Source organism: Stegostoma tigrinum, chromosome X (assembly GCF_030684315.1).
Source record: "Stegostoma tigrinum isolate sSteTig4 chromosome X, sSteTig4.hap1, whole genome shotgun sequence".
Taxonomy (NCBI): Eukaryota; Metazoa; Chordata; class Chondrichthyes; order Orectolobiformes; family Stegostomatidae; genus Stegostoma; species Stegostoma tigrinum.
Window position 1 is genome coordinate 12,352,633 of NC_081404.1, and position 12,729 is coordinate 12,365,361.

The 12,729-nt window shown below is 40.8% G+C and overlaps 1 protein-coding gene across 3 annotated transcripts in view; it reads right to left on the reverse strand.

Annotated features, from left to right (window-relative positions):
* LOC125448260 (5'-AMP-activated protein kinase subunit gamma-1) overlaps positions 1 to 12,729 on the reverse strand; it is a 54,550-nt gene that overhangs the window by 22,187 nt on the left and 19,634 nt on the right. For 2 of the 3 annotated variants that reach the window (XM_048523415.2, XM_048523417.2), the window contains exons 2-3: positions 11,451 to 11,499; positions 3,365 to 3,471 (exon numbers count right to left, since the gene is read on the reverse strand). In XM_048523415.2, the coding sequence (XP_048379372.1) occupies positions 3,365 to 3,471; positions 11,451 to 11,499 (156 nt within the window). The remainder of the gene's footprint in view (positions 1 to 3,364; positions 3,472 to 11,450; positions 11,500 to 12,729) is intronic. The other variant, XM_048523416.2, reaches the window with a different exon arrangement.

Consider the following 12,729-nt stretch of genomic DNA (forward strand, 5'->3'; position numbering starts at 1 on the left):
TACATGAGCCATCTTCTGAAATGCACATCCAGTGGAGAGACATAAGGTGTGAGATTTATAGAAATTAATGTCATTTATTTTAGAGTTTAGCTTTTGAAGTTGTGGTATATGGAATTTGGTCTAACTGAATGAAAGAATTTAATAATTAACTTGTCAGTCTTCCTGGAGCCCTGATTTTAAACCGGTTTGTGTCAAAGAACAGGTAACTGGGCCCTTCCTGGAGTGATAACAGGATTGTAAACCGCTCACAGTGCAGAGATAGTAAAGGCATCAGCTTGCTTTTGGTCTAGGGGGATCTAGAATTAATTTCTGCTTTGAAAAAAACTCAGCTTGCAAAGGCTTTTGTTTTCAGTTCACAGAACACTTGGCTGGGGTCAGGCATCAAAACAGTTTCTTCTGGAGAAGGTAGTTCGTTGAGAACAGTTCGGAAATAGGTCACTTTAGTGTAAGGGCACTTTTCGAAAATTCCAGATCAGAAGTGTTTCATTAGAAACCCGAATGGAACCTAAAGGCTGGGGCCTTTTTTCCCCTGGAGCGTCGGATGCTGAGGGGTGACTTTATAGAGGTTTATAAAATCATGAGGGGCATGGATAGGGTGAATAGCCAAGGTGTTCTCCCTGGCTATGGGAGTGCAAAACTAGACGGCATAGGTTTAAGGTGAGAGGGGACAGATTTAAGAAAGATCTGAGGGGTAATTTTTTTTCCACACAGAGGGTGGTGCTTGTATGGAATGAGTTGCCAGAGGAAGTGGTAGAGGCTGGTACAATGACAACATTTAAGAGGCATCTGGATGGGTACATCAATAGGAAGGGTTCAGAGGGATATGGGCCAAAACGCTAGAAAATGGGACTTGTTCACATTGGGATATCTGGTCAGCATGGAGGAGTCAGACTGAAGGGTCTGTTTCTGTGCTGTATGACTATCATTCTACATTTAAGCATAATTGTGTTAAAATCAAATCTGCAGGGTTGCATACTTATGCTTCAATGAATGACCACCAGAGTTTTCTTTTTAAATTTAATCAAGCCAGATTGCAGTCTACAATTGGAATCATCCAATAATAGTGTCAGCTGGGATCAGAAATTTTTTAATTTTACCCCTAAAATGCAGAGACTGTGATACATTTCTTGTTTTAAAATGTGACTGGGCTTTCTTGGTGCTCCTTGGTCACAGAAGCAAAAGGAGGTTCTGTATTTGATACTGAAGTCACCTGTAACATGCTTAGAAGGACAGGGGGTTTAAACAAAAGAAAGCCAGGTCAGGCTTTCACTTCCGATTCAGAGGACTACAGCTGGTCGAAAACAACCTAACTATATTAATCCTGTGTTCCAACGCTGGCTCACAGCCTTATGTGTTTTGGCACTGTAAGTGCACATCTAAATATTTCTTAAATGTCATGAGGGTTGCTGCCACAATCGCCCTTTCAGGCAGGCGCGCCCGAATTTCCCAGCACCTTTTTTCGAATGAAAACTTTTTTGCTCACATCCCTTTTAAACTCCTGTCCCTTACCTTAAATCCGTGCCCTCGTCATTGATCCTTCCACCAAGGGGAAGGTTTCTTCCTGTCTACCTTGCCTATGTCCCTCATCACTTTATAAAAGTTAAAGCTCAACCATGTCCCCCACTCAGTCTCCTTAACTCCAAGGAAAACAACTTCAGTCTATTCAACCTCCTTTCACAAGTTAAACCCCAGCCCCAGCCCAGGCAACATCCTGATAAATCCCCTCTTCACCCTCTCCAGTGCTAACACATTCCTCCTGTAATGTGGATTCCAGAACAGCACATGATACTCTAGCTGTGGCTTAACTAAGATTTTATACAACTCCAGCAGCACCTCCCTGTTCTTAAACTCTATGCCTTGGCTAAGAAAGGCAAGTGTCCTACTTAGCTTTGGCCAAAGCATATCCAATTTTATCTTGTTATTAAAAAAGTCAAAGTAAGGCCTTCCCCCACTTTAGCAGTTTGATTTCAGGTCCATCCTGGTCATTTTCCATTAGTCATGCTCCATTAAGATGAAGAATAGTTAATTCAGTTGGATTAAATCTAACTATTGGCCCCACGTTGGCATTCCACAAACTTCAACCCTTGGCCAGTTAAAAAGCAGTTTTGTAGCAGCACTATAATCCTTGCCCATAAGAGTAGGCAGTCAGCAAGGCAATCAAGTTTTGTTTTGACAACTAATAGTGAACATTTATGCTTACACAAGCCTACCATATTACACTTTCCAACTCCAGTTGAGTCCAATTTTATTTGCCATCAATATTCTCAGCAGATTATAAAGATCAAATGACATGTACCACTGAATTTAATACTCAAAAGGAGAAAATACAGATGAAAGGCCTGTCATATGAGAACTGTCTTTGGTAATTAAAATTCTCCCCAACACTTAGAAGGTCGTCACGTGTGAATTCAGCTCCTTCAGATCTTCGTGAGCCATTTAATCAGCTAAACCGAGTAACCGATTTCTCTCGTTGTGTGATTGGAAGAGATGCTTATAACTATAGGAGGTAAATTGATCGTCCAAATTATTTACCTACCTGTGGGACAGGCCATTAACGCACCAAATATACTCAGTTGCTTTGACATTTTTTTTTGAGGCAAATTTTGGGCGTTAGACAATAAAAATTGATGAGTCTCATATCTTGTTTCAGCTTCATTCAGTAGACAGCATTCCCAACTTTCACTGACAGATTCAAGTCTTACTCAAGATTTTGAGTGCTTAACTTGAACTCTGAGTGTCCAGTCTGCAATCATGTCACAAACAGTTCCCAAATCCTGGTAATTCAGCCAAAGTTTAATCACATCAGCAACTTAGTGCATACAAATAAAAGTCAGGATATTGGTTTAAATTTAACATGCATTCCAGAAGCACCATGTTATGCCTCTGTGTACCTAACACAAGTTTAGAAACCTCTAATTTAAGCTGGCGCTTGATTGCAGTGCTGGAAGAGTACTTTATTGTCAGTGCATTGCTGTCCAGTCAACAGGCAAGTCCAAGTCCTTACCTACCTGCCCAACTGGTTCAGGCGTGTTTCAGGATCCTATGAAAAAGCGGGGAATTTTCCTGCCACCCTGCTCAATATTTTGTCCCCAAACAACATTGTCCAAAACAAATTAATAATCATTCACTTCCTGCAGTAAATGGCACCTGTTTAGACATAAAAGTAGTTCACCCACCTCAAAGTAATGAGTTGCAGGCAAAGGGTTTGGAAACAATGGCGGATGTAATAAGAAAGACATCCTTAAGGCACTGCATATAATCTATTAGCATTTTGAATTTGGGATTAACATATGTACACATGTTCCATGGAGTTGGAATAATTACAATGGTTTAACAGTAGCAGAACTCCACATTCCTACATTACCTGCAGAGAAGTATCAAATACTACAAGTTTGGAGCTGGTGGGAACAAGATCATAGCATCTGTGCGACTTCATAAAGCGAGTGTAGACTTCATTGTTGGAGTTGTTCGCTGCAATGAAAGAAAGAATGTTAACAATCCCAGCTACTTCAGGTGGCATTATTTCAGTCAAATGTGTAGGACTGGCTGGAATCACAAGTAGGAAATTTTTCAGGAATCACAGTGTAAATCGTTATAATGACAATCTCCTGGAACAAATTCAAGTTTTTTTTAAAAGAAGTATTACAAATTCATTTTTTCCCCTCTTTGACTTGGAATAATTTTAGATTATTTGCCTTTATACAATTGGTTCTTTGGCTCAGAGGGTGAAAAAATGATTTCTGCCAATGGGTTGGGACTATTGATTACCACAGGTATGGACAGTAGGAGAACCAGCAATTCTTTTAAAAAGCGGTAAAAAGTATATATTCTACCTACTTTAAAAAAAGCCATAATCTCCATTTACATAAAGCTACTGTACAAAATGGGTCCAAAAGTATGAATAAAGACTATTTGGAATCACATGTAGTGATACCACAATCGCACAGAAAAGGTCTTAAGGCAGTGAAACAAGTCACTAATTGTGACCAAAGAAGCAATTTGAATAAATTAGTTCAGATCTTCCTTTCATTTGGTTGCTAGAATTGAGTGTTTGCTCAGTGCACAGTTGAGGGGAACTAGCTGCTGAGGCCTAAAAAGTGAACACAATTTCACACGTGAACCAGAACAATTCTGGCATCATACTAGGAGCTTGAATTTGCTTGTGGGTCTTTCAAATTCTATCCCAAAGCAGGAGGCAGACTCATTGAATAGTTGTAAGGCTGAGGTAAATCGATTCTTGATTAATAAAGGAAATCAAAGGTTATTGGAGGCTGATAGGAATATGAATTTGAGGCCACAATCAGCCGTGATCTTATTGAATGGTGGAGTAGGCTAGAGGGGCCGAATAGCACACTCCTGCTCCTAACATATGTTTGTATGGATATTACGAGATATATTTTCTAGCAAACCCACATTTTAAGTGCTGACCAAGACAGCGGTCTTCACCAAAAAATATACATTGGCAGGCTAATACAACAGAGTTCACTGTAAATAAGACTTTTATTTTCAAATATTGACCATTTTCATTTGTTGTTAAAATGACTGCGACAGATTCTATGCTGGGTATAGTTAACTGAATTTTAAATGGGAACTTGATAGTATTAAAAATTAGCAGTTAATGTTTACAGCTACAAGTAAGTCTTCAGCATTTTCCATTATTTCTGATTCCTTTCAGCAGGTTCCAAGTCTGATTATAGAATTGCCAAGTGAGGGAGGTCATTTGGTCCATCCAGCTATACTTTCCATAGCAACTTCCACAGCATCTAACTACCTTTTGAATGACTCCTGTTTTACCTCAGGTCTTTTCACTACATCATTAAGTGCTTCCTGACATCAGTCCTGAACTTATATCCTTAAAATCCATTTCCTTTCGTATCACAGTCAGTGTAATTTGAACACATATGCTACTTAGGTAGCTTTATTCCTCTCATTATCCTCCTTCCAATGAAAAATCCAGGATTTTCTATATGCATACAGTATTTCAGTTCCGACACCAGAAATGTCCCCATCCCCAGTGCTTCCCAGGTTTGGGTTTCAGTGAAACGAGCTTGACAGCATATTGAAGATACAGCCTGACCACAGCACTGTAACAAAGGGCCAAAGCACAATGCCAGATTTGTATTCGATGGAATGGCCAAATTAGCTCAGCTTAAGTTTATTACTGCTTTGCAATGCTTGAACATGGCCCATATCCAGATCTTATGCAGCCTCTTCCCTCAGCAAGGTGAACAGTCTTTACAACATCCCTCACTCTCAGTGTATCTTGCATTTACTAGAATTGCGCCCAACAAGTACTGTCTAGAACCTTAAGGAGTTCTTTGGTTGCCCGATCAGTAATTGCTATCCCACCTAATTTCGGTTGTCTATTGATTGAATCAACTTTTGTTGAGTTTCTAAACTCATGGCATTCTGGCAAGCTTCGCTGTGTCTCTCATCACAACCAGGGATTTTCTGTATTTAAACTGCATTTGGCAATATAAACAAACTTTATGTTAAAAAGGGCTCTGTAAATACTGAATACTGTAAATGTTTATCACAATAACCAGCTGACTACACTCCATACATGCTTGAAGTGGATAGATCCCTGGAAGATACACGCCAGAAAGCAATCACCTTGATGACAGAAACAATGATGCAAGGTGACTGCTTGTAGAAGCAGACTGACTGGAGAATTCAGAACCAGAAAACCCCAGCACTGTGGGATGGTCCAACAGCTGTACACATTTGTTTTATTAATTATAAAAAGCTGACAACAAGTACAGGGGTAGAGAGAGTGGTAATCATTTGTAACACCATACCACAGCGAAGCAAGAGATTATCAGTAGGGAAATGAATGACACCATCCGAGAAAACAACTGAAGTCAGGTATCCCAGGATGAGGAGTGTAGTCAGCCCCTTTTCCATCTCAGCAGTCCTGAATGCGGTATAGGTTCAACGGCACCCAGACAGGGACAAAATACAGGTTGAGGAAAAGAACCAGAAGCTGCAGCTCACAAATCTAATGACAAGAAAGAACAGTCCTGCAAGACAATGTGAGTTATATTCCAAGCTACGTGTTAACCTTGAGGGTTCTCAGCTTGACACAGTTGGATAACTTTGACTTATGTCAGAAGGTTGTGGGTCTAGGCCAATATTCTCAGAGCAGGTCTGAGGAACTATTACATTGGCAGAGCTGACACCTTTTGAATATGACACTGAATGGAGGCCCTATCTACCTGGTTAGGCGAATGTTAAAGATTCCAGGGCGCTATTTAATAGAGAGCTTTTGTAGCACCGTGATCAACAATGCTCCCTCATTCAACACCACCACAGGTAACAGATGTTAAACTGATCACTCATTTCATTTGAAGCTTGTGAAAATTGCTGTGCATAAAATTTGCATGCATTGGCGCACGTAACAATGATTGCATTTTAGAAGCAATTAAGGTATTGCAAAACACTTCCAAGCAACTGGAGGACATCATAAAGTGTTAAGATAAACCTGCATCCTCTCTTTCAGGGCTATTCTCACTAATGCACTGGGCCAGTGAAACCAAAACAGATTTAGATGTGCAGCACAGAGCAAAGTGGAGAATTGACAGTTTTAGATTCCTTTGACAGAACATTCACGAGGTAGGGCTTGCCATTCTGGTATCAATGTTCTTACAAAGAGAATATATAGGTTAGTGGACAAGAACCTAAACTGGTAAGGAAGGACAAAGAAACCAGACCAAATAAGAAAAAAAAATCAATTAAGTAAAGGAGGAATGGAATTTTGGTGTTGTAATATCTCCAAAATATGGTTAATTCTCAAATGGTGAAGAGGTGGAGGGGCTCTCAGACACCAGACTCACTGGCATGGGTTAAGCATTCCAAAAAAAGTATAGAATGCAAAGGGAACGAGGATATTTCCCATGATTGACCCAACAATTTAGAACCAAAGTAAATAGGAGATATTACAGTGTGAAAAGTTGTGTGGAAAAAATAAAATCATTTCAGTGAGGAATTTTAACCAACTTTATATAAACTGAAAACACAGTAGTTTAGGATTTAAGCTAGTAAATATTTCTAACTATTATCTGATCCAGTGAATTAGAATAAGCCATAGAGGAACTCTCACCTCCATTCAGTAGAGGTATGCGTATCGTACAGTATAATGGAGATGGAAGTAGTACCACTCCAAAATGAAAACACCTGACATAAGCTAATTAAACCAACATTGCAAACTAGTACTCAACTTGTACAATTCCATGGCAATGAAGGATGGCTTTCTTACAGGTATGATTGCTGAAGAGGGGATTAAAAGAATAAAAAAGGCAATAAATTCTCAAAAACAAGTCAGGAATGAAACCTACGACTTGTTAACAGTCATCATGAAAGACACAGGAATGGTCCCACTGGATAGGAAATCAACCCTCATAGTTACCTTGAAGAAAAGCAATGGAAGAAGCCCAGGTAACTACAGAGCTGCAAGTCCAACATCAATAACAAGTAGCATAATAGAATCGACTGGGAGCAAATCTTACATTCGATAAGTTTCACGCAGGCAATGAGCCGCTGTCAACATAGTTTTGGTCTTGAGAGGGGACTGATCTAATCTATCCAAATGTTAAGGAAGTGACATTCCAAATGAAAATTTAAAAGCCCGTGATCTAGTACGGGGTGCTCAAAAGTGACCAGAAAACAAGCCCAGAGCAGAGGTACTCCCGTAGGCCTAGGCAGCTCTACGCAATCTGCGCTGATGACTTGCTTGCAGCTTTCCCGTTTGAATTTTGTGATTAGAGGCTTCGAAAGCACTGTTTTTTGGTCCTCCTACCTTATTGACAGATCAATTGTAAACCAGAAAAATGTTAGCGCAAAATGTATCGAAATTAATGGGAATATGGACATAAACTTTACCTGCCACCCACGGCTTCTGGGCATATGCTTATGGAGCCACTGAAATCAAAAAGCATCAATATCCTAAACAGTATACCAACACTTGCAGAAATTCTTTGAAGTTCCAAGCAAAAAGGTGCTTCACAAACACAAGGCAGTAAATATCTTAACAAGCAGCATGAGGTCAGGCTGTGGAAATGTACTGAGTGATACACCCCAGGGATTGGTGCTGGAACTTTCTTTATTTCTGATCTGCAAAGGTCACTAGAATTCAGAAACACAGATGGCACCACATCAAGGGTGAGGGAATCAAGTCTGACAAAAGAGCCAAGCAGATACAAGGAGAACATGGGCTTGTGTACAGAATTATGAGAAAAGAAACTCAAATTAGATACAAGTGCAAGATCATGCACAGCAGATGGAAAACATGCCATAAAAATGGTTGTGAATTAGGCAGGAAAGAGACCAAAAGACAACAGGGAACAATAATAGTCTTGGTACTGACTACAACCAGTCAAAAACAGCAAACAACAAAGCAAGCACAATGCCATACTATACAGGCAAATCAAAAACTTTGGTAAGGTGTTTGAAAGCCATGACCCCTGAGCTGAACATCACTGCAAAACATCTAATTTGTTGCTTTCCCAGCATGCTTGCCCTCATTGCTCAGATCCTTGAGTATAGGAGTTGGGAGGTCATGTTAAGGTTGCAGAGGATGTTAGTGAGATGTCTTCTGGGGTAGCGTGTGCAGTTCTGGTCACCCGGTTATAGAGAGGATATTATTAAACTGGAGGGAGTTCAGAAAAGATTTACCAGGATGTTGTTGGGGATGCAGGACTTAAGTTATAAAAATAGACTGGGACTTCTTTCACTGGAGTATAGGAGGTTGAGGGGTGGCCTTGTAGAGATTTATATAATCGTGATAAGTTGAATAGTAAAGGTCTTTTCTCTCAGGTTGGGGTGGGGTGGGGGAAGAGTTCAAAACTAGGGGGCATATTTTTAAAGTGAGCAGTGAAAGATTTAAGAAGGACAAGAGGGGCAACTTTTTTTTTAAAACTTGTTAGTGTGTGCAAGGAACTGCCTGAGAAAGTGGTGGATGTGGGCACAGTAACAACATTTAAAAGACATTCAGATAGGTACATGAATAGGAAAGGTTTGGAGGGATATGGGCCAAATGCTGGCAGCTGGGACTAGTTTATTTTGGGAAACTTGGTTGGCATGGACTAATTGGACTGAAGGGTCTGTTTCCATGCTGCATGACTCTATCACATGCAAAGATTGAAGACAGTAAGTCAAGAAATGGCAAATTCAAGAATCACATGGCCATGTAAATGTCTTTTGAATTACTAATTGCCTGATCAAAAGCATAGTCCCTCAGTGGCCAGGCTTCAAAATACTACCTTTGGGGTTTGGAATGTGTTGCAACGGTGGTCTTAAAATGATAAAAGTTTCAGACCACCAAAAACATTGTGCTCTCCAAGTTGTTTACAGTTTATCAAATAATTCAATTCACAGACATCAAACATTTAACACTGGCAATTATTTAAAGCTGGAATTAACTGGATTATATACACGAAAAGCATAATACGGCATACAGGGGAATTTCTCTCATGTGCTGAATAGCCAGGTTTTAAGGCAGGGTTAAAAAGCTGATACAACACTGCATTTTACAGTTACACATGATTATTTTAATGAAACAACACTGTTTGGCTGGAGATAAATCTGCCCCAGTGATATGGCCACGTCATGATTATGGGCAATGTACAAAACCTAAACATGCATATTCTAGAGATAGGAAAATTCCTGGAATGTACAAATAGGATTTCTGCCCAACCCATGAACAAGATTGAAATTTTACAAAATTCAATGGTAACTGCTATCATTCTCAAATTTCAGAGAGAGGATAAACCAAATGACTTTTCAATCATATCAGATTACTGCATAAATTTCTTTGCATTCTAGAAGAAACTCCCTCTCAGGGCATACTTATGCCTTTACTCCAATCCTTATGTTTTTTGTCTTTTGTCTCCCAACAGTTTTTATTTTAGGATAACAAAGTGTGGAGCTGGATGAGCACAGCAGGCCAAGCAGCATCTTAGGTGCACAAAAGCTGATGTTTCGGGCCTAGACCCTTCATCAGAAAAGGGGGATGGGGAGAGAGGGGGAGGCGGATCGAAGATGGGTGGGGAGGTAGGGAGGGGATAGGTCAGTCCGGGGAGGACAGACAGGTCAAGGGGGCGGGATGAGGTTAGTAGGTAGGAAATGGAGGTGCGACTTGACGTGGGAGGAGGGGATAGGTAAGAGGAAGAACAGGTTAGACAGGCTGGGACGAGCTGGGCTGGTTTTGGGATGCAGTGGGGGGAGGGGAGATTTTGAAGCTGGTGAAATCCACATCGATGCCATTGGGCTGCAGGGTTCCCAAGCAGAATGTGAGTTGCTGTTCCTGTAACCTACCGGTGGCATCATTATGGCATTGCAGGAGGGCCAGGATGGACATGTTGTCTAAGGAATGGAAGGGGGAGTTGAAATGGTTCACGACTGGGAGGTGCAGTTGTTTACTGCGAACCGAGCGTAGGTGTTCTGCAAAGCGGTCCCCAAGCCTCCTCTTGGTTTCCCCAATGTAGAGGAAACCACACCGTTCACAGCAGAGGCAGTATACAACATTGGCAGATGTGCAGGTGAACATCTGCTTGATGTGGAAAGTCATCTTGGGGCCTGGGATGGGGGTGAGGGAGGTGGTGTGGGGGCAAGTGTAGCACTTCCCGCGGTTGCAAGGGAGCGTGGAGCGGACAAGGAAGTCGCGGAGAGAGTGGTCTCTCCGGAAGGCAGACAAGGGTGGGGTGGGAAAAATGCCTTTGTTAGGCTTGTTTCTACAAAGAGGCTTTTCAGGTGAAAGAATTATTGCTGACCACTGGGCTGTGGCCATAATGTTCAAGCTGCACAGTGCTTTACCTTGAATATTATGCTCATTTTTGAACATTCATGCATTCAAGCCTGGAAACAGTGAACAGTAGGACCAGAGGGCTGACTCCTGATGTTGGAGCACTACATTATAAGGGACAGGCTTAAAAAAATTTGGATTCTTGAGTTTGAAAGTAGATTGTACAATAGTCCTAATATCCTGAGCATTATTTCCAAGTCAATAATGACTTCAGGACAAGATTTCAGGAGGTACTAACCAGTAGGTGCATAAATATTAAGAAAGTACCCCTTCACAAAGAGAAATCAGTGCCTGGCTCTGGGTGGGGTAACAAAGATTAAAAACTCTGAGTCATATAAGGAGTTAGCTACTGTGGATTAACTAAATAGCCTCTCTCATCTGAGATCTAGTTCAGAAACACTGGAGGTCCCAGCACCCATCCTGGGGGCAATCTACTCAATCCATCATCCCACCTGCCTTAACTAGCTCCCAGTGACTTCCCCCTCAGTCAACTTAATATCCAAGTTTCACTGAAATACTCAAACTAGCACTGTACTGAAAAATAACTTATTTTTAAAAAATCACTAGTTTACTGAACAGTGCTCAAAGGGTTGTGTTGCTGACAATGGGGTGCAAGGAAACCTTAGAATAAAACTACTTTAAATTAATATACCATCTCCAGAAGAATTCAATTTCTCCAAGTCTTCGAAGACAGCAATAGCCTGTGGGTAAAGGAAAGACAAATAATGAAACTAAATAAATAGTTAAAATACCAAACTCTCAGCAATCTGAATACTTCAAAAAGAGATATTTTCCTGGAGTTGTGACAACTCTTTACTGGGATAACCAAGGCTTTAATATTTACTCAAACTCCTATATGGGCATAAATGCCTCTTCGTCAATTACAAGCTGAGAGACAAACGCCACCCGCAAACTGGTGCAAAGATACAGTGCACTGATCTCACCACATCAATCTAACCAGTTTGGGACAGAATGTTTTTAAAATCAAGGCTAGCAACTTCAGCCTCAACCAAATTGACTTGCGCATGCAGGGCAATAACAAGCATCAGAGTGCAATTGATAAAAGGGTGTTGTGTGTCACATCCTCAAATTGCTGCAAGGTACGGTGAAACAGGCTTTAAGCACATCCCAGAAACTCAAACCTCTGGCCATTGATTAACAGAGATTGAAAGATTGGTGAAAAAAACCGAATGCTAGACAGGAAAAAGAATGAGTACTCAAATGACAGCACAACAAGGATAACAAGTGCTCTGAGAGCTGGGTTTTCACTTGAGGGAGCCAAAACACAAGAATCAGGATGAAAACAAAATACTTTGATGCATAAATCACTCATTAACCATGACTTGTGGTAGGAACGTTACTCATGAAACAATCAGTTTCTAGTAAATGGATCAGCAACACAGTCTCTCAAACATTGTTAGCAAAGCCACGTACAAGAATAGAAATGCTACCTTGGATGCATAGCAACACCAGATTTGCCACTGGATTACAAATGTTGCTTTTGCATTGATCTTCACCTGCAGGAGACCAAGTGAAAGCAACGTGGACAGATTTGGTTAGATTGGCAGCTTGGGGATGCCATCTTGCACTGCACTTCGTGCCCATTGTTTGCAAATGCAGCAACATGATTTTCATGACGTCAAGCGTGCTAGCATTCTTCATTTACATCGTTTATGGTACAGGGAACACTGTTTACCCAAGAGAAGAGAGCATTCAGTTGAGAGCACACCTCTGCCATGCTATTAACTGACTGATGCTCAGTAATTATAAAGCTGATAAAATTGTGTTATCACAAGTATCCATCTCATTGGCTGTGGGTTAGCCTGAAGCTGCCCCAACAACTTGCTCTGAAAACTCTGCTCATATTTTGGTAGCTGGAACAACTTGCAATGTATTACATAATGCCAGGCATCAAATGGGAGGTCCATATC